The 27,717-nt window shown below is 32.4% G+C and overlaps 1 protein-coding gene across 1 annotated transcript; it reads left to right on the top strand.

Moving 5' to 3' along the window:
• Nucleotides 1–20,086: 20,086 nt before the first annotated feature.
• LOTGIDRAFT_125700 (hypothetical protein) lies at nucleotides 20,087–21,704 on the top strand (the record flags this gene model as incomplete). Its single annotated transcript, XM_009062432.1, has 3 exons — nucleotides 20,087–20,334; nucleotides 20,720–20,902; nucleotides 21,515–21,704. Coding segments are annotated over 3 exons (621 nt in total), but the record flags the coding sequence as incomplete, so codon positions are not given.
• Nucleotides 21,705–27,717: the final 6,013 nt, after the last annotated feature.

Below are 27,717 nucleotides of genomic sequence, written 5' to 3'. Positions count from 1 at the left end.
TCAGGGCCAGTAAAAATAAACTATTGTTATAATTAGGACCCAGTAAAAATAAACTGTTGTTTTAATCAGGACCCAGTAAAAATAAACTGTTGTTCTAATCAGGTCCCAGTAAAAATAAACTATTGTTCTATTCAGGGCCCAGTAAAAATAAACTGTTGTTTTAATCAGGACCCAGTAAAAATATGTGGGATTATAGAGAGTAGGACTCAAAGTTCTTGATTTTAACAACTGCCGCCACAGATTACAACTGTGTATGATTAATATTAATACAAGTGATTACCCAATCGACAGTAAGTAAATCTAATAAAGACAAAATATCGTATAGGATAATTCAGCCTTGTCTTTCTGTGTGTTCGACTTATGTCAGAATTTGTAGTACTCAACTAAAATAAGAACTTGCGGAATTGTGGAAATGAGAAATATTGTTCATGGTTATCATGCAACATGGAAATCTTGATAAATTTGTTCTCAAATTAAATTTCTACTTGTAGAATTGTGGAAATGAGAAATATCAGTACCTTGGGACCGAGATCTGAGTGTTGTAGTAGAGTATCTCGTATTCCTTTCCGAATACATTCTAACATCTGATATCTATGGTGATCAATATCTACTTCAACTACTCCTTTCCGACTCATTCGTTTCCGTAGCCGTTTCCAGGCACTGCTTCGTTGCTTTACAGTTGATTCCTTACTGACTTGACTTGAATGACTCTTCTTATCTAACTCTGTCATCTCCATGGTAACCAATTTTAATTATTCAATCACCATAAAAACCTGGAAATTTACATAAAAAGTTAATTAGGAAATGTCAAAAAAGATGAATTTCAGCAAAAAAATAAGATTCAACATTTGATGAATAAAAAGTTAATTTTCAGTCAAAAAAACAAAAATGATTTTTTTATAATGAAGGGAATGGTCTATGTAGAAGAATAAGCCCACACTTTTCCCAGTGTACAAGGACTTGAGCCTTGAGACACAGCAGGTCAATGTTTCAATTGTCAAATTCTAGTTTGGTCTAAGATTTATCAACAAAAAATTTGTCTCATTTCTAATTTCTAAATCAAATTAACATTTAAAATGTGCATTTTAAATACAAAACTCTGACCATCAATTGTTGGAAATTATTATTCTTAATTTATTCAAAATCTTTTAACACTTCAAAACTTTACACTTTACAAGTAGTTGTACTTTATGAGAATAAATTGGCTAAAAAACTCAAATTTGATCATTCACTGAACTTCATTATTCCTTAAGTTGTACTTAATTATGTTGGATATGGTATAAAACTCCATTTTGATCATTCACTGAACTTCATTAATTCCCAGTATTCATAAAATGAACACTTTAAAACTTATCTCATTGTAATGATAAGAAAGGATTGGTGATGATATATGACATGATCCTTTACTTAACTACATTATTCCTCTATATACATGTATAAGAAAATGAAGACTTCAAACCCAACACTTTATATATGGTATCTTATTATGATGAGTTGGGTGTAAAGCTCCAACTTAATCATTCACTGACATTCATTATTTCCAAAAATTCATAAAATAAACACTTTTAAAACTCAACACTTTATAAATAGTACTGAATAAGAGTGAATTGGGTGTCAATCTGAATTTTTAATTCTAAAAGAATTTGTTCACATGACATTCTCTGACAAATGATACGATACAATAAATATTATATTTCATTTATCATGTAATAACATATTGTACATCCTATATAACTCATAGATTGATTCATAGATATACAGGCTTCCTGACAGATAAACTTATAACATAAAATATTATTCATATATAGATCCTTGGTTTCCCAACCTTTTTTTTTTCTTTTTTAAACAATATTTATTCAAGAATTACAAATATTACAATATACATATAGATAAACATATGGTTTTGGAAACAAGCTTTAAGCTTATATAAATCCATTACCACCCCCTGGGGGGTGTGACTAGGGTGTCAGTGGTGTGGTCAACTTGTGTAGGAGAAGAATTTATTTTGATTGAAAGAGAGCACGTGAAAGACAGGGGTGTGAAGGCTGAAATAGGTTGGGAACCACTGGCCTAGATAGGGATAATTTAGATAAACCTATATCTAACTGTATAGATCTCAACTTATATATTCTTACCGAATTAAGTTACACCTGAAAGCGAAAATCTGATAACAATATCCAACCCTATCTCATATAGATATACCAAACCATTAACCTTCAGCTTAAATCAGACATGACTGGTAGATAAAGCTAAGCCCTGAAGTGGTAACAATAAGTCAAAATCTTCAGTCATATTTTAGTCACCATCCATGGTCACTTATACAAGTAATTGTATGGTTCATTCCCTTTTCCATCAATTCTAACTGAGTCATCAACTTCAAAAAATGCCATGCTGTTCTGTTTACATGGTGTATGAAGACATAAATAAAACCAAATAACAACCTACAGCACCAGACAGGACAGGTAAACACAACGTAATATCCGGATTGCTTAAAAGACATGACTGGTAAATAAAGAAATATCAACAAATCAGATATAACTCTGTATGTATAGCTTAAAAACCTAGAGTTCCAGACAGGACTGGTAAATAAAACTGAAACAACTCCTGATCTAACCTTTAGTTGTAAAGTCTGGTATCAATGGTATTATTATTATCTTCTTAATTCTATCAACAACATTGGTTTCATAAAATCTTTATATCAGAATATTAATCAGTCTGGTAGTCCTGACAGTCTTTGTGTATTTCAGAACACAATCTTATACCTTGGATCAAATGTGTTCTGAGACTGGGGGTACAAATTTGGGGACAACAGAGTCAGTGGTGTTGTCAACCTCTCCAGACTGGGGGTACAAATTTGGGGACAATAGGGTCAGTGGTCTTGCCAGCCTCTGTAAACTGGGGGTACAAAGAGACGAGCAACAGGGTCACTGGTGTTGCCAGCCTCTCTAGACTGGGGGTACAAATTTGGGGACAACAGGGTCAGTGGTGTTGCCAACCTCTCTAGACTGGGGGTACAAAGAGACGAGCAACAGGGTCAGTGGTGTTGCCAGCCTCTCTAGACTGGGGGTACAAAGAGACGAGCAACAGGGTCAGTGGTGTTGCCAACCTCTCTAGACTGGGGGTACAAATAGGGGGATAACTGTTGAGGTTGAGATTTAAAATGTGGCAGCTCTGTGGAAACACCATAGATGTAAACCTATCATGGAGCATCTGATGGGGTTCTCTCCAGAAACATTTTTGAAAATAAGTGATTACATAGCCTACATTCTGACATATATATTTTTTATTCCAACTGTAAAGGAAACATTATACCTCTAGTGCATATTTAATAGTGAATTATTTTGGGGTTAAATGTATCATAGGTCCAAAAAATACCATCAATATCATTTCAATATTTCATGCCTGAAAACTCATGCAGGTACCAATGAATAATTACCAGCACCAGTTTGTATGTGTTTGAACTGCTGGTAACAAGTAATATGACTGATTTCTCCCAAAGATAGAAGAAAATAGCTGAATGATAATAAAGTTATCTGTTTATTCCCTGGAGCAGGATAATTCTAGAGTGAAGAAATGAAATTCTGGAACTAATGAATCTACTGTAGGTTGGTTATATTGTTATAAGGAGGTCTATGTGTTCTTAATGAGTTGTTACAAAGTCTTGTAAGAAAATTGTCTCAGAGAGAAAAAACTTACATGATATTTCAATCAGAACTTGCGGAAACTAACAATTCTTTAATATATAAAAAAATTTATATAATATTTCGTCTTCGTCTCACAGAACTGAAACAGGCATTTATATTAACTTCTTGATTAATAATACATATTTGGTCTGAATTGGATTAAAAAGTTGAGTAGACATAAATTACTTGCTAGTTGCGAATTATAAGCATTGTAGAATTATCCTTTTTCCATAGAACTTGTTCTTTAACCCCCTGAGAGGACCTTTGTGCAAATGAAATATTATGTTATTGGGTTATAAACTATTGAAACTTATCCAACTTATCCAACTTTTTGGTCAATAGCTGACATTTAAAGAGACATATTTTTTTGCTCAAATTTGTGAAAACTATCAACCAAAATCTATAGAAACGTATCCTGTAATGTATCTGAAAGTTTTAACTAAAAAAATCCAGCCGTTAATTTTCTCACACCAAAACTTCACGCATAACCTTTTAAAGTTCTATATGCTTTCTGCAAGCTTTTAGAAAACTACTGTTCGGATTTGAGTAAAATAAACGCCTAATTGTAGAGAAATATGTCTCCTATGTTGTCTACAGATTGCAACTAAATATAACGAGCCATTACTTGCCAATCACCAAAACTAGGTTAAACTGCTTAATTAACAATTAGTACTCTCAGTTTTTAATGAACCCGTAAAAAAAATATTCAGTTTGATCAAGTAGTTACATAGATATAGCATACTGTAGAAATAATGAAAATCTTTTACAAAGAAAGCAGAATGTCCCTTTAACTACTGTAATTGTTAAACCCTGGCTAAATTACACCTGATCTGTTTGACAATAAATAAACCAAGTACTAACGATCCGAACCCTAAACTCCTACTATCGGTCATTTTTATCAACTCTGAATTACTACTGAGAGTCTCAAATAGTTTTTTGGCTGATAAAATTGCTGAAGTTTTATTTCAAACTTTATATTTATATGATCATAGTAAGACTAATGACATGGAACATATCAGAAATATAATATTAGTTAAATAACAGAAAAATTTCAATTCTAAACTCACTGTTATAGTGGGGAGTAGTTCATATAATATAACAATCCAACAATTCTGATTCCAATAACTTACATATAATGCAATAAAAATAACAAACCTACTTCTACCAATCCCACAACTATGACATGTTTGACTATGTTAATATAAACAATGTAACAATATGTTATAGTAATTTGTTGATGTAATTAACTTATAGTGAATATAATCAAATATGTAACATCAGGTAGGCCTACAACTATTACCACATCTATTTATAGTCTCCTTATATCTCACTAGGTGCCTGCTATAGGTGAGTTAAACAACGTAGGGTGCCCAGTGCAGTGTACAATAATGATCATTGATACAGTTGGTGGGAAGAGACAAGGTAGAGCGAAGCAATGGTGTCAAACCACTGTGTATCCATTACTTCCATTTTTAACTGTGTCAATAATCTTACATCTTACACCACAATGGACACCATATATATATTAATCTCACTCTTTCAAAATCTATCATTATTCAAAAATAAAAAAATCACTTATAAGAAGAAAATACACTCTGTTAAGAGTATTGCTGTCTAGAATGTCCACAAGTCATGTTTAAGATTGATAGACATGGTACACAGGTCATTACAGTTACCAGAAAATCATTAGTCATACATAATTAACATATATTTAATATATTCTTAACTGTTGACTGCACTTTGTTTTTTCATAAATCTTTATTTTGTGACCTAGGCCACTGCTTTCATGACACTATGTAACTATAATTACCATCAAACACAAAAACACTGTTTATATAAAAATATAACTACCATGCAAACAATCAGTTATCTCAGAATCTCAATTCAAAAGCGCTTTATAAAATATAGATCAAAATGAAATGGATTTATCGATTTGTTAGAACTTTACCTTAATCAAATAATAAAAAAAGAATAATCTTAACACTAACAGAATAAGACTTACTAGTACAATCCATTACATGGATAGATTTGACAGATAGTTTGTGACTGAGCTTGCTTACCATAATTATAAATCATCCTTGAAATAAGTCTTTAAAAGCAGTGAAACAAGTAAACAAGTGAAACTAAGCTGACTGGTTTACCATAATACTGTAAGATATATAACTTTTTATCATGAAACATGCATCATTTATCAGCTCCACTGTCACAAACAAGATTAGTCCAAAACTTCTGAATTTCATCCTTAATTATTCTATCTATCAATTTGAAGTATTTTTGGAGACAGCATTTTCAAAGATCATGGGTCTACCAATTTATAAAAACCATGTAGAACCTATTCCACTTTTTCATTGAATCCAATGGCTATCTGTTTGTTTGAGTGGATTCTTTATCTTTCACTATTTAAAACTGTAGAACCATTGTAGTCTTGCTCGATTTCATTGATTACAATTAACAAGATGGTGGCCCACTGCTAAGGTTGATGACAAGATTCATTTTTGCTAGAAAACAGATCAAGATCAAGAGCAACCAATGGCAGTAATTGGTGCTCTCTGTTAAACAATCTAGATATTAATAAAATACTAATGGAAAACTAAGGTATTTAGAATTTTGATGAATATCTACTAGGTAGAGCTTAAATAGATAAATATAGATGCAAGATCAGATTCAGCAGTTTTTTTAGGCAATAACCCCTTTCATGTTTAATATTACAAAATTAACCATTGTCAGAATGATAACTGTTTTTAGAACAGTTTATTCAGCAAGTCTAATATGCAACCTTCCCCAATTTTTACCTTTATCGTGGCTTAATGTAAATGGCTTATATCTAAACTAATACTGTCACAAGAGCTGTACATCTTACTCTATTTATCTTTAAATTGATGAGACTTGCTCATTCTACTGTCAACTCAGGACTGTTGATGGATGAATTATTTCACCGGTTGTGACTGGTTGTATTCTGACTAATTGGGCTTAAATTAATCACATTTCAACTCAAAATTAGCAAAAAACAAATGGACGTCATAAAGTCAGAGGGGAATGGCATGTGCTTACCCAGTGCATCTAAAAATTTTATATTAAGAATTGGAATATGAATTCAAATAAAGCAAATGGAAGTCACTTTTCAGGCAGGGTGTCATTTACTAAGGAATTTTCATGTATTCTTAACTATATCATCTAGTTCTTATTGCATATAATTAAGAGTTTTAACCAATCATAAATGTTTATGTATGTACAGTCTGGATAAACAAAAAATACTTTTTGACCTTTCTGGATCAGTCACTCATTGGAATTCTGCTGTTAACTCTCGTCTAATTTAGCTAATTATGAATTAATTATAATGGTAGACAAACTGGTATTTTTCCAAGTCATTTTAACACCTCTACTTTCTATTCATATAAATATTGGCATTGGGAACCCATCTTCAAACTCAAATTAAGCAAATGGAAGTCATCTTTTAGGCAAGGTGGCATGATTTTATACCCATCCTGAATACAACCCCCAATAGTTTATAGATAGTATGCTCTTTACTACATGCATTAGGATGATAAATAAATAAGTGAATTTAGCTGTTTAATCAATGGATATCCTGGACAATACATGTATTATTTATGAACTGTTTTTATTATTGTTCTGTTCCTCTTTATTAATTACTGTACCAGCATGATGGCTTCCGTCTTGGTAAGGAATCTCGTCCATTTTATTGGATTTTATTTTATTTTCGTCCGGAAACTAATTATTCGCCAAGCTTTCATGCGACATATTTGAAAATTAAGAATCAACAAGATTCAAAGTTATAAAAGGTTGAATTCGTGATTTAACATGGAATGAGATAATCTTATGAATTAGTGGTGTAAGTCTACATAAGATATTATATTTAAATGACATAAATTCAGTGAGAAACTTACCTTATTTACTTATAGCAAACACAATATACTTAAAACTATGTATAATAGTCAACTACTAGGCTACTATAATAAGTATGATATTGATAGTATGTTAGTAGGTTAATCCATTGGTCTGAAGCCAGAACACTTTCTAAAAAAGATTTTTTTTTATCAATATGATGTTTTAAGGCCACCAAAACTTCCTTTAATATGTGATCCAAACTTTTCTCAAATGATGAAAAAAGACCAGAAACTGAACAAAATAACCCTTCCATATCCTTTCTTTAGATTGTCACAACAGAATCGAGACCTTTCATACAATCATAGAAAGAAAAGCCAACACCAAACACCACTGAATATTCACCAATTAGTTTTAACTATCTAATTAATATTCAGTATTTAGTGGAAGTCAAGACAGGAGCAATAGAACAATTATTCTCAATTACTATTTATATTTCCAACCATCAAGTCCTATATATAAATCTCAATAGATAAACAATAGATTAATCTTCAATAAAACTACAAGGCTTCGAGTCAGAGTTGCTTTTACAATCAAATACTTTTAACAGGAATCAATAATATATCATCAATAAAAACATGAACTGGGTTAGAATCATGACATACAACTTGTACCATATAAGTGAATTGATGTAGACCATGAAGGTCAGTGAACCAAACTTGAAATCTCATTTTAATTTAAAATGTTGTGATTGGCAATGGAAGATCAGTACAAAACAATATCCAATGTCAAAAGATTCTTACTAATGAGTTTTTTGATGAATTTTTCACTGAAAAAAATGATTTGTTAACATTATCCTGTGACAATTTGTATCCTACTGTGATAATTTATACCAAATTGTGCTCATGATCCAACACATGTCTAACTTTTACTAGTTTAGTACCATAAGAGCAAGAAATTGTAACAGCTCTTCTGAGCACTGTTTCACAAAAATCATATCACAGGAATTATTGATATGTCTAAAAATATCTGTATACTTTCAGTATATAAGATTTTCAAGAATGGTAAGAAATGTCAAGGTATTTTCTAGGATTTCATTTTCCAAAAATAACTTTAAAGCGGCTGACAAAGCGGTACAAAGCGGTACCAAAGCTCAACTAAAGCGCCAGGGTGGTAATAGATCGTTGGAAAGCTTTGAGCAAAGCTGGATATTCGGCAAGAGCGCCAAATTTGTTTAAACTGTTTAAAAATTTTGGGCGCTCTGTCGCGAATTGATTAAAGCGCCGAGAACGTATCAAAGCGTAACAAAGCGTAACAAAGTTCAGCAAAGCCTGACTCAAAGCGTAGGAAAGCTTAGCAGAGCTTTTTTAAAGCGGGGACCCCAGTCTTCACGGTCTGTCACCACTTGATCAAAAGCGGCATGAAATCAACCATTTCGAAATTTTCCAATGCGTAACAGAGCTTAACAATGCACAACAGAGCTTAATAAAGCTTATTAAAGCGTGATTTATAGCGTAACAAGGCCTGATCAAATCGCGAAATAATTCATCCCCAAAGCGTAACCAATTCGTATCAGAGATTATCAGAGCGTAACATTACTTAATAGATCGTGATATTTTTTGAAAAGTACACAAAAAATGATGGCGCTTTGCTCGCCGATTTAAAGCGCGGCATTCGCCATTGGCATTAAGAAATAACCAATTGACTGTCAGGTGAAATGACACTTGGACTCAAGTCACTAATCAACTGTGATCTAGAAGAGAAGTGATTTATCACTATTGTTCTTCAGAGAATAGAGTTTAATTCATTCATTTGACATTATAGTCAGACAACAACCAACATATTACAATATATTATACCACATGTCCTGAGACAACAGAAAACTGAATTGTCAAACTCTCTTGATCTACTGATACTATAATAATAAATAACATCAATAACAGTCAATATCTTTATATAGTCTTATAACACAGCCAACTTTTAAATATCAGATGAATTTAATCTGTGGTTTTAACTTGACTTTGCTGTCTTCACTAGACAACGTGGTGCAGAGAAGTAGGACGTAAAACTACATTCATTTCATTTCATTTAACTTGACTTCTGATGGAGGAAAATCACAAATGACTGAATGGTCTCTTATTGTTTAACAGAGCAATGGAGAAACTTTACATAATAAATATTAATCTTATCATTCCTTAAAAATTTTTGATCCAAACTCATGATCCTACACACTTGTGATGAACAGTAAGCATTCATTTGATTGTACATTATATGACAACATAGATTGCTAACCCCAAAAATACCTTAATCATCCTGCAAAACTTAGTTTAGTTTACAACAATTAGTAAATGTTATGGTTTCTCTCTAATAATCTATCTTAATAAATGTGATAAATTAGATCGAAATATTTCCTACATTAAGGCATCAAATATAAGGATGCTCTAGAGTGATGACAATGTTAAATACTTGATTTCTACTAACCTCAAGTGTTCCTAATAATCCTAGAAACTGCCGGTCTGAAACAGTTTCTAACACACTGGCGAACCTACTTTGTACCCGATTTCTTCTTGACAATTGGTAAATGTGATCACAAAGTGACTTAATGCTTAGTCAGTTGTGCTCTGTATTCCTGTATAAATGCTCAATGACATAACATTGGAATAATATGTAGATTTACTAACCTGTAAGGTCCAGTCTGAAACATTTAGTATAATAATTATAGAGATCTGAGTATACTGGTGATAAAGTGAAGTACAGTGGTGCTATGTCAAGAGAGAGTACAGTGAGAGAGAGAGAGAAGCACTGCTGACTGACTGATCAATACTCTGTTTGTATTTAAAATATAATTTCTATCATTAGTCTTCATTCTATCTTTACACTAGTCTCGGGAGATTTTAAGGCAATAGTCAATAACTGTCTTAGAACATTCAGCACTAAATTACATTTTGATGAATTTCAAACGCAAATTTTAATATCAACTTATAACTACTATATTTATTTCTAGCTTTCCAAATTCAGCTACAATTAATCTTGACATATCTTTCAGATCCTTTAAAGAATAACCAAGTTTTGAATTTGTATATCTGCGCTCATATTGAAAAACTAATACCAACTAATACTAACTAATACCAACTAATACCAACTAATACTAACTAATACTAACTAATACCAACTAATACTAACTAATACTAACTAATACCAACTAATACCAACTAATACTAACTAATACCAACTAATACTAACTAATACTAATACCAACTAATACTAACTGCAATCAACTGGATGTTCGCTGACTATCATAAGCTGATATAACATAAGCAATTGACTGCAACTAGCAGCAACTAGCAGCATCTGCAATTCTGCAGTATGTTTGCCCCATCAACTTAATCCAGTTTTAAGCCAGTTTCTAAATATCCAATTGCTCCTAGATTCTGCCAGTAACAAAGAATATACATTATAGTTATATTATAGCAAGGGTTGATAGCACAGGGTGGTTTTTACCTAAACTACAAACATCACAAAGCAGAAAATAAACGCATTACAGCTGTCACTGAAGGTTACTGAAGGAATGTTTGTACTGATATGATATTGATTTTCTCAAAGTGATGTTTTAAAGAAATAGACACATTATGTTAAAATCTTGATGTTAAAAAAACAATTGCCTTTTGAGGCTGAAATTATAGACTCACTTTACTATTTAGTTAGTAATTTTCTCTTCTATTTTAAGAATATTTAATCTATCTTAGATTGATGTTTGCTAGGAACTATGAAATTAAGTTCCAGTAATATTAAAGGAACTGGACAGAAGTTTTCTAAAAATATTTTTGGTCAATGACGCTGATTGATTTTCACCATTCCAATTTTCAATCAGACGTATTTTATTCCAGCAATTCCACTGAAACTGGGCAAAGACTCCTAAAGTGATATCAGCAGATTTTGAGATTGTGACGTCATAAAATGCTCAGTTTTGGTTGCAGGGACAATAGTGGTCTGACTGAAAAATGGAATGGTGCAATTTGATGCTCACAGTGTCCCTGATAGACATACAAAGTTAAGAAAACCTCTTTCCAATCACCAATAAATTTTTTCCAATAAAGCTAAAATAAAATTGTATTTTGTTTTTTACAGACTTGTCGCTGTTTACATTATTAAAATCAAGTGAACAATTTTATGAAACGGCAGATGGCAATTTCACCAAAAACCTTTTTGCTCTTATATATCTTTCTTAATGAAATAAGACTTTATGTCTATAGACTGTCCTAACTATTTTTTTAAGTGTAGAATTGCTTCAAAATGAATGAAACTCATATCAAAATATGTTTTTATGACCTTTTTTCATTTTGACCTTTCAATTTTTCAATAAACATTCATAAGATAAGATGTCTACTTAGATTTCATCTCAACATCATTTACTGCCTTGAAAATCTTAAAACTATTTAATGGAAAAATTTGCCAATTTTCATTATCGCTTTAAAATATTCTGTAAACTTACTTATGAAATATTATATTCCATTTCTATTTATTGATAAAATAATATCAATTCCATAATACAATAATTTAGACTTTGTGTGTTGAATTTTTGTGGCTAAAAAATTCATTAATTCACATTAATAAGAATTCCCATACGATTTTCTTTTACGTCTAACATTTGGCCTTCATTAGTAAAACGGTCCCCTGATTGTTAATGCATACATCATAATTTTTTCTTGGGCATGTGAGTTCAACTTTACATCTTAAGAGATATCACTACATAAAAATGGCAAAGGATTGTTAGAAATATATTAGGTTTATAATGATATAATAACATCAAGAATTAATTTACTGGCAATCTACTGTTCTGGGGTTTGTCAAGAATTTGTCAATTGTTGCTTTAAAAGGAGACAAATTTACATGCAATGTTGATCACTATCATACTGATGAGAAGTAACTTAATTCTACTTAATATTTAGTCTGTTTAATTCCAAGGTGTTTGGTTTGACATTCATCACCTCTTTTACATTCCAATCTATTCAAATTCCCTCAACAAAATGTCCCAATCCAATCTGAACCATCCAACGTCATGTCCAATTAATTTCAAATTATTTAAAGAATTAACGATGTTTCATTAATTATTGACTAATCTGATGTTTGAAGTCCATGTCTAGACATATTTACTTTTAAATTTAAATTCCACTAGAATTATCACTGAGGCAATGAGCAAAACATGCCCATCAACAACCAAACCAACAGCACAGAATTATCCAATTTGAACAAATCCAATTACCAATTACCATGACTATCAGCGACTACCTAGTTTTCATTAACTCAATCAACCAGACCTTCTCACATTTACTTTAACTCAATAACATTTTCAACAATCCAGAGAGATATTGTTAAGCAAGAATATATGTTTATATCCAGGTTGATTATAAACACCATGCAGTTAGCCTCTTTTTTTTTTTAGATAAAATGATAGTAATTGAAACTTTAAGAAAACGATTCTTTTGCTACATAAAATTAGATAATAATATGGACTTCTGATTATTATGTTTGGATTGTATGTTACTCCCCCAGAAACCTGATACATCTTTTCCTTATTAAATACTTCTTCTCTTTTAATTGATAAACTTATTCATGTGAAAAATTCACTAGATGCTACCAATGTATTGCCAAACTATTGTTTTGGATCATACTTAGCTATATATATTGGAATGAGTTCAACAGGTCAGCTTGAAACTTCCCCAGGACAAATTCTACTAGAGTTTAATAAGACTAGAGTCAACAATGGTTTGTATGTAATAATCTAATAAACTACCTTGAATAGATCATTTCAGACTACTGTAAAAACAATTTACTACTGTTAACTAAACATCTTATACAAACATATTCCTGTTTCCAGACTTCTGAAGACTTCCCCTTCCAGAGCAATAAGGAGGCAGAAACTCTGAGAATCACATGGTGCAAAATTAAAGAAAGGAAATAAGGGAGCTACATCCTCTTATTTCACATGAATAACGGCCACAGTTTACACATAAAATACCTTAAACCATTATTACCTTTTAACCCAAAGGAATGGCACCGTGTATTTTTAGTATATATGTGACAGTAAATAGAATTGTGCAGCTGGCACAAAACAATGTGTTGAAATTTGAATCCAATTAAAATTGTAAAACAAATAAATGTAGTTACTATGATAGGAATAGAGAAGATAAAGTGTCTGCTGCAGCATACTATGCAAGATTGTTGAAACAATTGTCCTGTACCAATACATTGTGTATTCCTTTCTTCTATATCAATAATTCCCCATTGTGCGTATCACTATTACTGCACTGGGTCCATCATGAGTTAACACTAACACAAACCCACATTCTCACATGGGCGTTTAACAATTGATAAATTAGATGAGAAACAAGTGTTGATCATTTTAAGTTTTAACTCAAGTCCCTGTGGAGTTTCTAGTTTACAGAAACGGATAGAAATGATAAAACTCTCTATTATTGATGGAGAATGAAAACGCTATGAGGACTCTAGAGAGAGATCTAATTTTCAATATTTATATTAAATTCACAGTCTATGAGATGTCAAATTGCAGTGTTTATTGTTATAATATCTAGGAAAATAAATGATAAATAACTAAAATAAGAAGCTGATGATATTTCATGACATTCATATTCAGATAACAGTGACTAAATTAGGTAATATATATTATATAGTAAAGTAACCTTCATGGACTATTGAAGATAGCAATATATGACAATGCCAGATTCATTAAGAAAGAGTTAGCTCACTGCATAGTTTACTGCCAAGATAGCATGACTTCATTTAAAGACAAGATTCATAGAGCCACTACACAGGTCACAAATATAACAGTTTAATTGTCGGGCAGACACCACACCGTGACACAACAAATAAGAGCCGTACAGGTCACTCCTAGACTGAGGTGAACTGTTTGTAGGCTTAGCTTACGATGGAAGTGAGAGGCGAGGTGAACTGTTGGTAGGCTTAGCTTATGATGGAAGTGAGAGGCGAAGTGAGGTGAACTGTTGGTAGGCTTAGCTTACAATGGAAGTGAGAGGCGAGGTGAACTGTTGGTAGGCTTAGCTTACAGTGGAAGTGAGAGGCGAGGTGGGGTGAACTGTTGGTAGGCTTAGCTTACGGTGGAAGTGAGAGGCATTGGTAAGTAAGTAATACATTTTCTATATTATTTTTTATTTTATTGTATAACATCTTTTTCTATTGTAATCTTCAAAATTGGAGGAAATAAAGAAGTATATATACACCCTAATGGTTATTGGAATCAAAAGTGGTAAATTCTTAAATCGATAGGTATGGTTAGCCTGAATATATAGTCAGTATATATACTGAGTACCGTATAATTAGATCTAGAGACACTAACTGCAGTATTTATCACAGATCAACTAATAATTACCAGTACTATATAGTTAATATGGCCCTCATTAAGATGATGATAACTACTTAACTTCACCTATATCATCTCTATCAAGGTCATGTTTTCTTAATCTCTCGCAGGTCTATATATATATATATATATATATATATCAGAACCTAACTTTGATCAACAACCAAACCAACAACACAGAATCATCCAATTTAAACCAATCCAACAACTACTAAGACTACCAACAACTACCTAGTTTGTGATATCAGCATCCGCTGGAAGCGAGGGTTAGCTTGTCATCTACCAACCAAACAACTAGGGTCCTTTAATGAAGTAAAAATCCTCTTGTCTTTGAGGTCAGTAGTCTTTCATCCCAACCCTTTGTTTTGGTAGACTTCAAACAATAACCACCTTTACGATAAACATCTAATAAATGATATATTTATTGGATATCATACATGACAGGTTTCCAAAAAAGGAAGGGATATCACTCTAGTTATAACAAGTTTCAACTATCCGGAAATCTGTTAAACTGCACGATTTTATCTGGAACGGAAATGTAAATGAGGCTCCCTTTTATTCTGTTTTTATTTGCCTAGTTGAAGTTACTGCTCTGTATCTATTTGTATGTTTCATAAGGTCAGAAGTTTATTCTCATATTACCTTTGAGTTCACAGTGAGGAGTTCAATGTCAAAGTTAGGGAAGCCACACCAATAGTTACAACTCTTTAAACTCCCACTTTAGTCTTTGTTGTCTCAAAGATGTGAACTAGAGCTTCATACAATATTTTAAACGCCTACTTAAGGCTTCAATTTCTCAGTTTTCAAGGTCATGATCAGGTGTTGAAGGTCATGTTTAGATTTTTATGTTCTCTCTGTGATTGAACTTTCCATACTTAAATGAAGCCCAACTGAGATCTTTGAGGTCATCCAAATCTCACTGATTGTGGTGTCCACTGACAGTCATTACATATAACATATATATAACAAATAGACTGAATGACAGTAGATCTCATCAAATGATAGACAAACAGAATGGGTCAGAAGATGTAAAAGCCAAAAAAAAAATAAGTAAAAAAATTGCATAGAAATAACCTCTACAGAACAAAGATGACAATCTTGAGCACAAGATCGTTTTAGATTAGAAACTTGAAAAAAGGTATTCTAAAAGGCTTTCCAGACAAAATTTCCCTTATTGTACATGACAATGACAATGCCTTTATTGTCCATCACTGCACACTGCCTGTCTTCATCAACCTAATCAGGTAAAGAAAGCAGGTTGTAAAACTCTATTTCATTTCATTTTCACGTGTTATAAGATTGATGCTGTCAATCAAAGCTGTTGAAGTAGAATCTCTATATCTTATACTCTGTGATCAATATTCTTCAACTCTAATTAACCAAGATCAGGTTAGACTTTCTCAAGTTGTAGACAAGTAATAGATACTATCAACTAGAGTCACTAGACACTGACAGTCATACAGTAACCTTCAATTGATGGAGAAATATCAGTCATCTCAGGTTTCTATTGTTTAGACACAATCTAAATATTGTTATAGAAATTTCTTTATTCTTTATCACTCTGCAATTAGTGCAAACAGTGAAAAACCTTCTTATTATGTATAGTTAGATGCAGAAGTGACACCAGTGACATATGTGGTGCCCCATCTGCCTTCTGTAGAAAGGTGGTTTGTGTCCCCAATTGCACTCCTTCTGATTTAAATTACAATTTAAAAATACAATTTTTGTAGGCTTAAGCTTATGTGTCAGAATGCAGCAAATTTGGGGAGTGAACCTTCTCAGACGCATTTCCAAGGCTGCAGCATATCTAATTTCAATCTCAACAGTTGTCCCCCCATAAAGTCAGACTGATTGTATTTGTACCCCCAATCTCGCAAGGCTGATACCACCACTGGTTAAATTGAAAGTACTATTCTTTCCTGACCATATAAAGGCAGAAGAAAATATGTCTGGAAAATCTTTTTTTCTTCATTTCTGTTACACATTTGTTTTTCAATATATTATTAAGTCATTAACAAATTAACATCAGTTAATAATTATCAAGAAATCATAACAGTTAAAAAGAGGTTTAATCATAGAAGGCAAACATAGAACTGACCACTATTATACATATGATTGGATGATTCACAGGAATAATGCCCTAAAAACTGTGGAATATGAATGAACTGTAAAAACCTATAACTTTATGATGTATATTGAAATGCCAGTCAATATCAAAGGTTTTTCAACTGAGCTATTGTACTACAATAACCCAATATTTTTTCAGTGAGTCCAATCATTAAAGATAGAGTGTGAATGGTTATCAATTATTATAAATATCAATAATCTATCCGACAATAACATTAAATATAATTATTAATATTATCATGCTCTAATAAACACTTAATCTCTTCAACTAGACTGTTATTTTCTACTAATTAATAACATATTATACAGTATATTCATATTGTGTATACATAGGCCTTTTAGCTTCACATTTTAATCATGTATTTTATATTCAGTGGAAAAGGCCTTATTCCTTTTAATATTGGCCTTTATCCTCATCAAATTATAAGCCTTTATCATCATAAAATTAAAATAGGCCTCCTTTATCCTTATAAAATAAGGCCTTTATCCTCATAAATAGACCATTATCCTCATGAAATAAGCTTTTATTCCTCATAAAATAAGCTTAAAATTATTCCCCCTCATAAAATAAGCTTAACATTATTCATACTCGTAAAATAAGCTTATACTCGTAAAATAAGCTAAAATAAGCTTATACTCGTAAAATAAGCTTAACATTATTTATACTCGTAAAATAAGCTTAACATTATTTATACTCATAAAATAAGCTTTTATCCACTAATCCTAATAAAATAGGCTCTTATCCGCAAAATTGGCGATTACCTCAAAAAAAAAGAAAAATAAATAAAAACTCAATTTTAATTACTAGAGCGAAAATATCAAAGCTTATCTACTTACGTTAAAAAACATCGAAGTTGAAATATTTCCACTGTCAATCTCTATTTTAATTCACACAGTTTAGAGTGATAATTCCTGTAATTTCAACTTGACACTTCTCCATAAACTTGATGAATCTTGTCACTTTTTTATTGATTAAGTGACCTAGCGGTAAATTTGATTCACCGCTTTGCCTTCAAGCTTTCTGCTGTAGCTTTATTAGAGTTTATGAGACATAGCGGCAAAACACACTTACCGTATGAATTTGACATCTAAGGCGGCCTATATCAATGACAAATTTGGCACTATTTCAGAGAAACTGTGGCGATATTCCTTGATATTTTGGAACACATGCTTTCACATAAATGATATACTATTGGAAAATAGACGAAATACGATAACAATAACACAGATATCCAGAAATAGATCTTTTTTTGTTTGCATTTTAGTCGAGAATATCTGGTTCGGGTATGTCTGGATAAAAGAGACTCTACTTTCAGTTTCACAGAAGACAGTGTTATAAGTTTGTTGGTAACAATTCTTCATTTTATTATAGAAAATAACATTGTTAGTTCATTCTATTCCTGTTGTACATTGGGATAATATCTAAATAAAACCTACAGATTCTTTCTGTGACATGGCTTGTAGGCATACATAGTTATGTGAACTTGCTACAGTTACCACGAGTGGCAAATAGACACTCTCTCACTCCACCTCTCGTCCTCTCTTGTTAGCCTAAGCCATAATTAATAGACAGTGCTCTCCAGAGTTTGCTAATATCGTTTCACATATTTTGTGCTAATGCTGATAGAGAGAGCATGAGACCATCAATTTGTACCCAGGTTTTATGGATGGAACATTGATTATGGTCTCCTGCTCTAGAAGTCGTTTTGCAAAAGTAATAGGCTGCCAATTTTACACTACAGCCACAGGCAACATTATTGTCAGTGTATATATTTTTATTTTAAGCTAGAAGAAGAGTGAATACAGATTGAAAGAGAGTTGGAATGAGTAAAAACTGTCCAGGCTCAAAACTAGAGAATAATACAGTAGGAGTCACCTAGTTAGTTCAACATGAATAAACAGAATAATGGTAGCACAGATATTGAGGTTTATAAAAAAGACGAGAGAGGGGTGCGTTTTTGATACAATCAATATCTATCTATATTTTTTTTTTGTCATATTAGAGAACAACAATAGCTCATTTAACCTTTTGACCAATGACAGGTCTCGAAAATGAAATCAAGTGACAGTTGATGTTGAAATGATGGAATGGAAAATAGTTAGTTTTTAGAGTGTGAAGACTGCTCTCCCATTGTCCCATTGGATGCAAATATACAAATGTATATTTTATCTGTTAAAACTTTGAGTGACAAACAACTGGTCACTTTCATGGTTAGGTCCTTTTTTTTTATGTTTTTCTTCAACCATAAGATTCAGGTTTAAATTCTGAAAAGTGATAGGCCTACATATCAGGTTATGATATTTGTGAATGAGTAAAGCAAATAATAAACACTCATTCTATGTACCAATTTTCAGGAAGATAAGAGTACTATAACAAGTCAATGTAAAGTCTGTGAAGAAGAAGAGAGTCTAGGTGGTCCCAGATTTTGTCCAGCTCTGTATATACAGAGATATGGTTTTATTAGACAAATTCTAGATAAACATCATGTTACTAGTGTGAGTAGAATTTATTTGATATACATTACTGACCTTGTGGATTCTCTGAAAGGGATGAAGGATTTTGTCACAGAATAGCATCAGGTGTTTTGAATACAACAAATAAACAATAATGCAGGTATGTGCACTCTCTGAAAGAGAAGTTGAGTTGAAAAACACCCAGCCTAAGAATGGCATCAGGTGTTTATAGATGGTGAATTTTGAGTTTTAGTACAATAAATATACACAAAAACAAACACAATATTGGCTATGTGAACTCTCTGAAAGGTAAGGCAGGGTGACAAAGATATTTTTTAAGTTTGTTTTTTGCTTGTTTCTGAAACAAAATTATGATCTAGAAATTTTAAATGTAACATAAAACAATAAATATCTCTGGCATTATATCGGTATTTTTTAATCAGGCGATATTATTAACAATATAAATTGCTATACCAATATTTATCGTGATGCCAGTATATCGCCCAGCCCTACCATCAAAGATGGTTGCAATATAACTTTATCTTTGAATTAAAGAGATTTGGATTTATAATTGTTTCAGGTGGTAGATTTTGGATGTGCTGAATGTAAAATATTAACTTTGATAAAAACTGTGAAATCATTAGAGAAGATATTATTGGTTGACATAGATGACAAGCTTCTACAGAGTCGAGAATACTGTATCCGTCCATCATTGGAGGAATTTCTTCATCACCGTGACAACCCATTACATATTCAGTTACTAGCAGGAAGTGCAGCCATATTGGATGAGAGGATTATGGGAGTAGAAGCTGTTACGTTAGTTGAAGTGTAAGTTTCTGACTGAGCCAACATTTGCCTTTCCATTTCAGTATTTTTTCCAACATTATTACTGAGATGGATGTCTTCGGAGATACTTTCCCAACAAATATTTGTCTGATGCCACTCAGTATACAGTATACAAATTCAGCAAACTTTCATAATCCATGTGTGTATTTAAGTTTAGCATGGTTAAGATTCTCAAGTAATGCATTGATATGGAATTTAGTAGCAAAACATGATAAGATTTGTGTCGTTTTGGCAAATGTTATCACTTGTACTCTATTAACTAACAATGAGACTGCTTTCTGCAGAGTTTCTTCTTTCTACAGCTAAAACTTTCTGTTTTAAAATCAGCTTTGAATATCTAATGATAAGTCATTATTTTTTATTACAGTATAGAACATCTAACAGACGATATTTTAACAGAAGTAACAGAGAATATCTTTAATAACCTCCATCCAAGACTAGTCATAATAACTACACCAAACTCTGATTTCAATGTATTGTTTCCTAATTTTACTGGCTGTAGACATTGGGATCACAAGTTTGAATGGAGTAGAAAACAGTTTCAGCATTGGTGAGTAAGATATTCTTATTGACAATCCTTACTCTAACTTAAAGCTATCATGCTCTAACTAGGCTAGAATTAATTATTAAAAAGAAAATTAAGTTGGGCTGTCCACCATATTTATAACTATTAGTCACCATACTTGTTGAAAAAATTTGGCACACACCCACCCACCCACTATAAAGGCAGGTTAGACACGCCTATCAATTAGTTGATATTAACAAGTGTGGCAACTGTTAGTAGTAAATATTGTGAACAAGCAGGCTTATTTTTGAAAAAAAAATTACCGTAATTCAAGCATGATAGCTTTAACAACAAGAGTAAGGGGAGATTTTGTTTGTTTTGAGAAATCATAAATATTTAGTCAACACTCTTCAATTTTGAAGCCTATATTGTTCTTCTTACAAAATTAACTACTGGAAAAAAAGGGCTGTTTTTGTTCATGTTTCAAATCATGTTTATATAGGTTTTTATTTAAACCTGTTATTACGAGTTTTTATTCTGATATATTTGAATCTGTTATTATAGGTTCATTATTCTGATATTTGAATCTGTTATTATAGGTTCATTATTCTGATATAATATATCATTATTATTGGATTTTGGATTCTGTTATTACAGGTGTGATACAGTTTGTTGCAAGTATAACTATACAGTAGAAATAACTGGTATAGGTGAACCTCCTGAACACAGTCAACATGTTGGTTTCTGTTCTCAAGCTGCCATCTTTACTTCCCTTGAAACCAACAGGCAGTCAACTCAAATACCTACTGTCAATTATAAACTGGTTTGTTTTGACTTATACTTCTAACTAATAGTTTTTAGTTTTTCCCGAATGAAATTGTTTTAACAAGAGTACTGTTTGTCTTGAATATGGATAGAACCTTTCTATGCATAGACACACATTTTCCCCAAGAAATCCCCTCTTTACATTGAATATTAAATAATAAAGGCCTAATAAATAGCAACTGTTCAGCATTGATCTGTTATAATAATAAGTTTTTATCTATACTCTCAATTTTATTATGCAGATTTCAGAATATCACTATCCTTTTAAAGAAAAGAAACTATCATTAGAAGAAGAACTGGATATCGAAGTCTTGTATTATATTAGAAGACAGTGTATATTATCCTTGAATGACCAGTCTGAGGATTCAACTGTAACAATACCTATACAAGATTTACTCCATATTAAATTTGTGAAAACTCTTGAAAATCCAGAATTATATATCAGGTTAACTCTTTAAAAACTTTTCATTCAGTCTTCAAGAAACCATTGATAGAACTGAGTTCAGCTGACATTTGATTGCCTTGAACATTTTGAAACTCGGAATCTTGACTAATCATTCATGTATAATCTACTCTCTTAAATACCTCAGGAACTGGCAATGTCTAATTTATATCCATTGTGGTGATTATTAACAGCACAATGATTGTCTTGCTGGCGATGCAATACTTGTAATAAAAGTTTGTAAACTCAGTTCGCCTTTGTATTGAAATTGTTATTTACATTATACAATTAACTACATCTCTATTCTTAACAGTTTTATATGATGTTATTTTATGCTTTATTAGAATATTGAATTGTAGGAAGTATATACAGAAGAAGTTTAGAGTATCACAAGATAATATTGTGATAGATATCACAGACTATGTTCAGACTGATTGTGATAGCTCAGATAATAACCTTGATGATAATGAACTAGATGATGGTGTTGAATACTGTAATGAGAATATTGTGAACTCTCTAGATTACATAGAGGAGCCAGACTGGGACTGACAATACTGTGATCAACAAGGACAGATCTAGAAAATATTGGTGATGAAAAGGCATCGGAAAAATACTGGATTTTGATAGTTTCACCTAAAACATATGCAAAGTTTTATGTCTTTGATGCAACATGTGAATTTTTTAAATTTTTGTTAAATTTTGATGCAGTATTAATCTGTCAAGTGTTTTTATGCACACAAACAAAAGAGTTGATTATTTCATTGGAGAATTGGTGTATGTAAGTCAGACCAATTTTACATTTATTTCCACTTTAAAAACAAAGTACTGTTCTTGATAACATTAGAAATACACCTGGTTTGTATATTAACTGTAGATGAGTCACAAGGAATGACAAGAGTATCCAATGTTAAGACAATATATGAATGTAATGTTATACGATTCAATATTTACTGCCATGGGATGTATATCATTTATAATTCATGACTGGAGTTAGTTACTGCTTACATTTCATGATTTATGAAAACTAAATAAACATTGTTTTAGTAAAATGACAAATTCAAGTAGAAACATACTTTTGCCTGTGTTTATTATTATGTAAAATTATCACAATAAATCCATTCGTACAGAATATATTAATTAAAAATCTCTGCCAGACATGTTATGTGCCATAGTAAAGTTGTTCACAATTTTAAACTTATAGTTCAACACTAACTGCAAATCTTTCTATTTACTATGTAAGCAAAGAGCAGGAAGTCTTTTTGTTAAGTATGATCAAGTTATAAAACAATCAAAGTTTTTTATTTCTTTTATTTGATAACCTTTTTGTTGTGAAAAAATAAACATAATACAAATTTTCACATCTTAGATTTCATTTTATTCAACATAAAACTCAAAAAACTTGGATTCCACCATACTGTTGTATACCTTAGAAAGGTCTAAAAGCTAGGCAATCCCATGAAGTGTGCAATGAGCAAATACATTACTGTAATAACTTACCTCCAATAAATAAAACTTTAATCTGCATATATTACATAGGAAGGAGAATATGACAAAAGTTGCAAAACTATTGTCAGAGACAAACTGAAATATTCTTCTGACTTATGTTTGCCCAATGGTTCATAACCACACTTGTACAAATTACATTTCCTTGCTAGTGAGAGGACTTACCACTGACTAACCTATGAGCTCAATTGTGATTGATCTGGAGACAATAGTCTGTTGATAAGGAAACATAAGTTATAACTTATAAACATAACTTATAATTATAAATAACTAAGAAAAATTAAAACATGCACCAAAATCTACCAATCTGTACTCTATACCAAGCCTAATTTTTGTTGTTTTTCGTACCTGATAATGCTTTAGATTTTCAGGAAATTAAAAAGTTATCTGTTGGAATCCTCCCATTTAAGAAGCAGTGTGCACTGGTTTAATTGGTATATTTCTAGATACATGTACTATTTAATAATCTAAGAGCAATTCAAATTTCTAATTTAAAATCAGACTAATTTTCAAAGGACCAAGTACAAGCTAATGAAGTTTTTAAAACAATAATTACCAATATTTATTGACATTTAATGGAAGGATCAAGCACAATTTTACAATGTTGATGTGATCCAATTAATGTACTAATATTCAATTGAAACTGAAACAGTATAATGTAGGACCTAAAGTAATTATGAGGGAAATAAATTGCTTTAAATAAACTGTTTCTTAAATTATTTCAGATACTCTTTTTCGGAGACCATTTAATATGCCAAAAATAGAATACATTGGGAGTAAGACAAACTACTCTTGAAATTATGCACATTCATCTATTTGACACCCCTTGACTTTCTGGTGAGCTATTCCTCACAGGCATATTTTCTACCCAAAATATTGAAATATGCATGATTGGAATAGCCCATTTGTAAAATAGGGGGGTTTGATGGTGCCTGTCAAACATCAATGAATTCATCGATCTCTCTCAAAAATAAAATTATTTTTATTCAGTATTTCATTTAACAAATAATTTGTTGTTTTGTTCCGTTTTATTTTTGTTATTTTTAAAGTTGATCATATGGAATGAGATCAGTCTGAATCAGACAATATGATAACATCAGGATCACACATACTCGAACTAACTTCATTGCTCGCAAACTCTTCCGTTGTACTCTGACAGATATTATCTTCCTCAACTTCCATAGAATTTGACACACAATCCAAATCAGCTTCATCAATTTCAATTAAGAATGAATCCACCTGGACTGTTGTCTTTTTTAAAGATGTAGTTGGTAAATGTTTGGACATTTTACGCGGAGATCTGGGTAAGTTCTCACTGGACGTGGATACCTGTGAACAGGAATTTTGTTGTGAACAAGATTTAGAAGTTTTTGCCCTATTTTCTGTTTTTGAGTTCAAAGTTTTCGAAGGATTTCCTACATTGACCTTTGCCTTGTTGAAGAGATTACTCATTTTGTTGCGTATAGATAATGGATTTTGCATGTTTAAAAACTCTGGCAGTTTTAGCGTTTTTGGAGCACACTTTTCTAATTTAATTGACGAATCACATTCAAAGTCGTCATCAATCAAAACACATTCCGAATCTGGTTGGTCAATCACTTGACAATCATTTGATTCGCTGTCCTCTGAAAAATCACACATTAATAATGGTTTCCTGGCACTGGATGACTGAGGTTGAGAATCACACGAGTTCGATTCCAAATCGTCACGTTTTTCTGAAATTTCTGTATCATTGTCCTGGATATCTGAAGTCATGGACTGACTGTCGTCGGAAATGTCACAAACCTCTTGACTGTCACCAGCCGAACTGTCAATGAGAGGAGAGGCAGATTTTTCGGGCAAGTCTTTATTGGACAGAGATTCCACAGTTTTGACGTCAGACTTTGAGCTAGAGTCAACAGTTTTATTGTCTTGAGTATTGTCATAACAAATATAAATAGATTTTTTTTCCTGAGAACTAGAGCTGCCTGAGATAGGGGAATTGCTTGTGTTGGAATTCAGGTCTGTGCCACCATCTTTTTTTTCAGTTCGCTCTTTTGGCACCTCCTGTTCTAGATTGAGGGAGTCATGAGAGTCCAGGGAATCAACACTAGCACTATCAACATTTGACACAATATCACTCTGGGAATTTCCTCTGTTTGCCTGAGTGGTACCTTCAGTTGAGACAGTTATATCAACCAGATCGTTCTGTGAATGTTTTTCTTTTGATTGAGCAGTCTCAACTGCATTAGAAACATTAGAGACATCTAAAGCTTTCTGTTTTAAATCAACTTCCTTTGACTGTTTCTTTACCCCAGTTGGATTGGAAGCATCAATATCTGACCCATCATTCTTTTTTGGACTTACTTTCTTAGATTCAGTTTCAACTTCATTTGGTGAAGTGATGCCCAGTACATCTGAAGAACCATTAGACTTAGACTTTGGACTAGCTATTTGCCACTTACTTATATCCTTTTCAGAGGCTGAAATACCAACTCCATCCAGTACCTTATGCTGCTTTGGACGAGCTTCCTTTGACTTGACTGTATCCTTCACAGAGTCTGAAGTACCAATTGCACCTGGAACCTTATGCTGCTTTGGACAAGCTTCCTTTGAATGGACTGCTGACTCCAAATCGTTTTTGGGAGTTCCAACATTCTTTAGATTTCCCTCCTTTGACTGGGTTGTAGGCTCAGTAACACTAGATCCAGTAGCCTTTGAGTCATCTATAGAATCAGCTGGGTCAGAACCAACCAAAGATTTGTCTTCTACTGTGTCTTCTATCAACTCTTCAACATCACAATTATTGCTTTTGTCCAATTCACTAACAGATTTAATGAATTCTTTTAGAATACCTCCTGAGGTTTTAGATTTATCTGCTTCTTCCGATATAGTAGTATCAGTTTTAGAGTCTTTCTCACCCCCATCAATATCTATTTTGTTCATTTTTCCAGATGATGGCACATCATCTTCATGGTCCAAACCTTTCAAACAAACATCAGAGTCAGCAGGTTTTGTAACTGGGCCACTTCCTTCCTTCATTTCTGCTTTGTCATCATTTGAAATTTCTGCCATAAATGAAGAGCTGATTGGAGTAGGTGCAATTCGCTTGGATTTTAACTTGTTATTTTTGGCTTTTTGTGGAGATCTATCAAGATTGTACATCTTTTCTTTAGTATTTTCAGAAATTGTTAATGATACTGATTCACCAGACTGATTCTCTGCCACCTTATTACAGCTCTTTACTGGAAATTTTGATTGCTTAATTTCAACCAAACCACCATTTTCAACAATTTCTTCTCCACTTTCACCTGACACAATAACAATATCATCATCGTCTGTATCTTTATCACTGTCTGCTATCATGTCCTCCACCTCACTGATCTCTATTGCTGAAGAGTCAGTCATAACATCCTGGTCTTCATCTTGACCTTCAGCATCACTGTGTTCATCTACTAAGTCATTTTGACACTCATAGCTCTTTTGGTCTTTGTTCTGATTGTCTGTGTCATTCTGTTTCTTACTGCAACTATCACTGCTATTCTCCACTGCACCATTCACATGCTTTTCTACATCGTCATCAGCCTGCCCACTTCCATTAACACCCTCTTTGTTGCTATTTTTACCGTCATCTGCATCCTTGTCAGCATTCAGTCCACCCTCTCCCTCAGCCTGAGCATGAAAAGTTGCTAGTTTAGGGTTGACTGATATAGCAGGTCTAGATGGAGTGTAGGCAGCCAGTATTTCTGTAGCATCCACAAACTGATCTACATCTGAAACACACAAACAATGGACATATTTACTAACACAGATAGCAGAGATTGCTTGTTAACATCAACAGGTAAGAAATAGGCAGCTAACTGTGAAGTCCTACAAACTCTTGGTGCTTTAAACAGGCAGCTGACAGGAGTGGAGAAAGGCCCATATGTTTGGAAATAAATCCTAAAATTCTCTACATGGTTGTCTATGTTTTCCAGTCAGAGATTTGAATAAGGGAGTGTGACCATTCTCTATTTTGTTATGAGGAACATGAAGAATTACCAGATGCAAATAAACTTCCTAGTAAGAAACTATCAAAGAGCTAACAAATACAGGATCATCTCCTACATGA

This window comes from Lottia gigantea (assembly GCF_000327385.1).
Source record: "Lottia gigantea unplaced genomic scaffold LOTGIsca_51, whole genome shotgun sequence".
NCBI lineage: Eukaryota > Metazoa > Mollusca > Gastropoda > Lottiidae > Lottia > Lottia gigantea.
The sequence above is the reverse complement of the archived record's forward strand: the minus strand, read 5'-3'. Positions and strand labels throughout refer to the sequence as shown.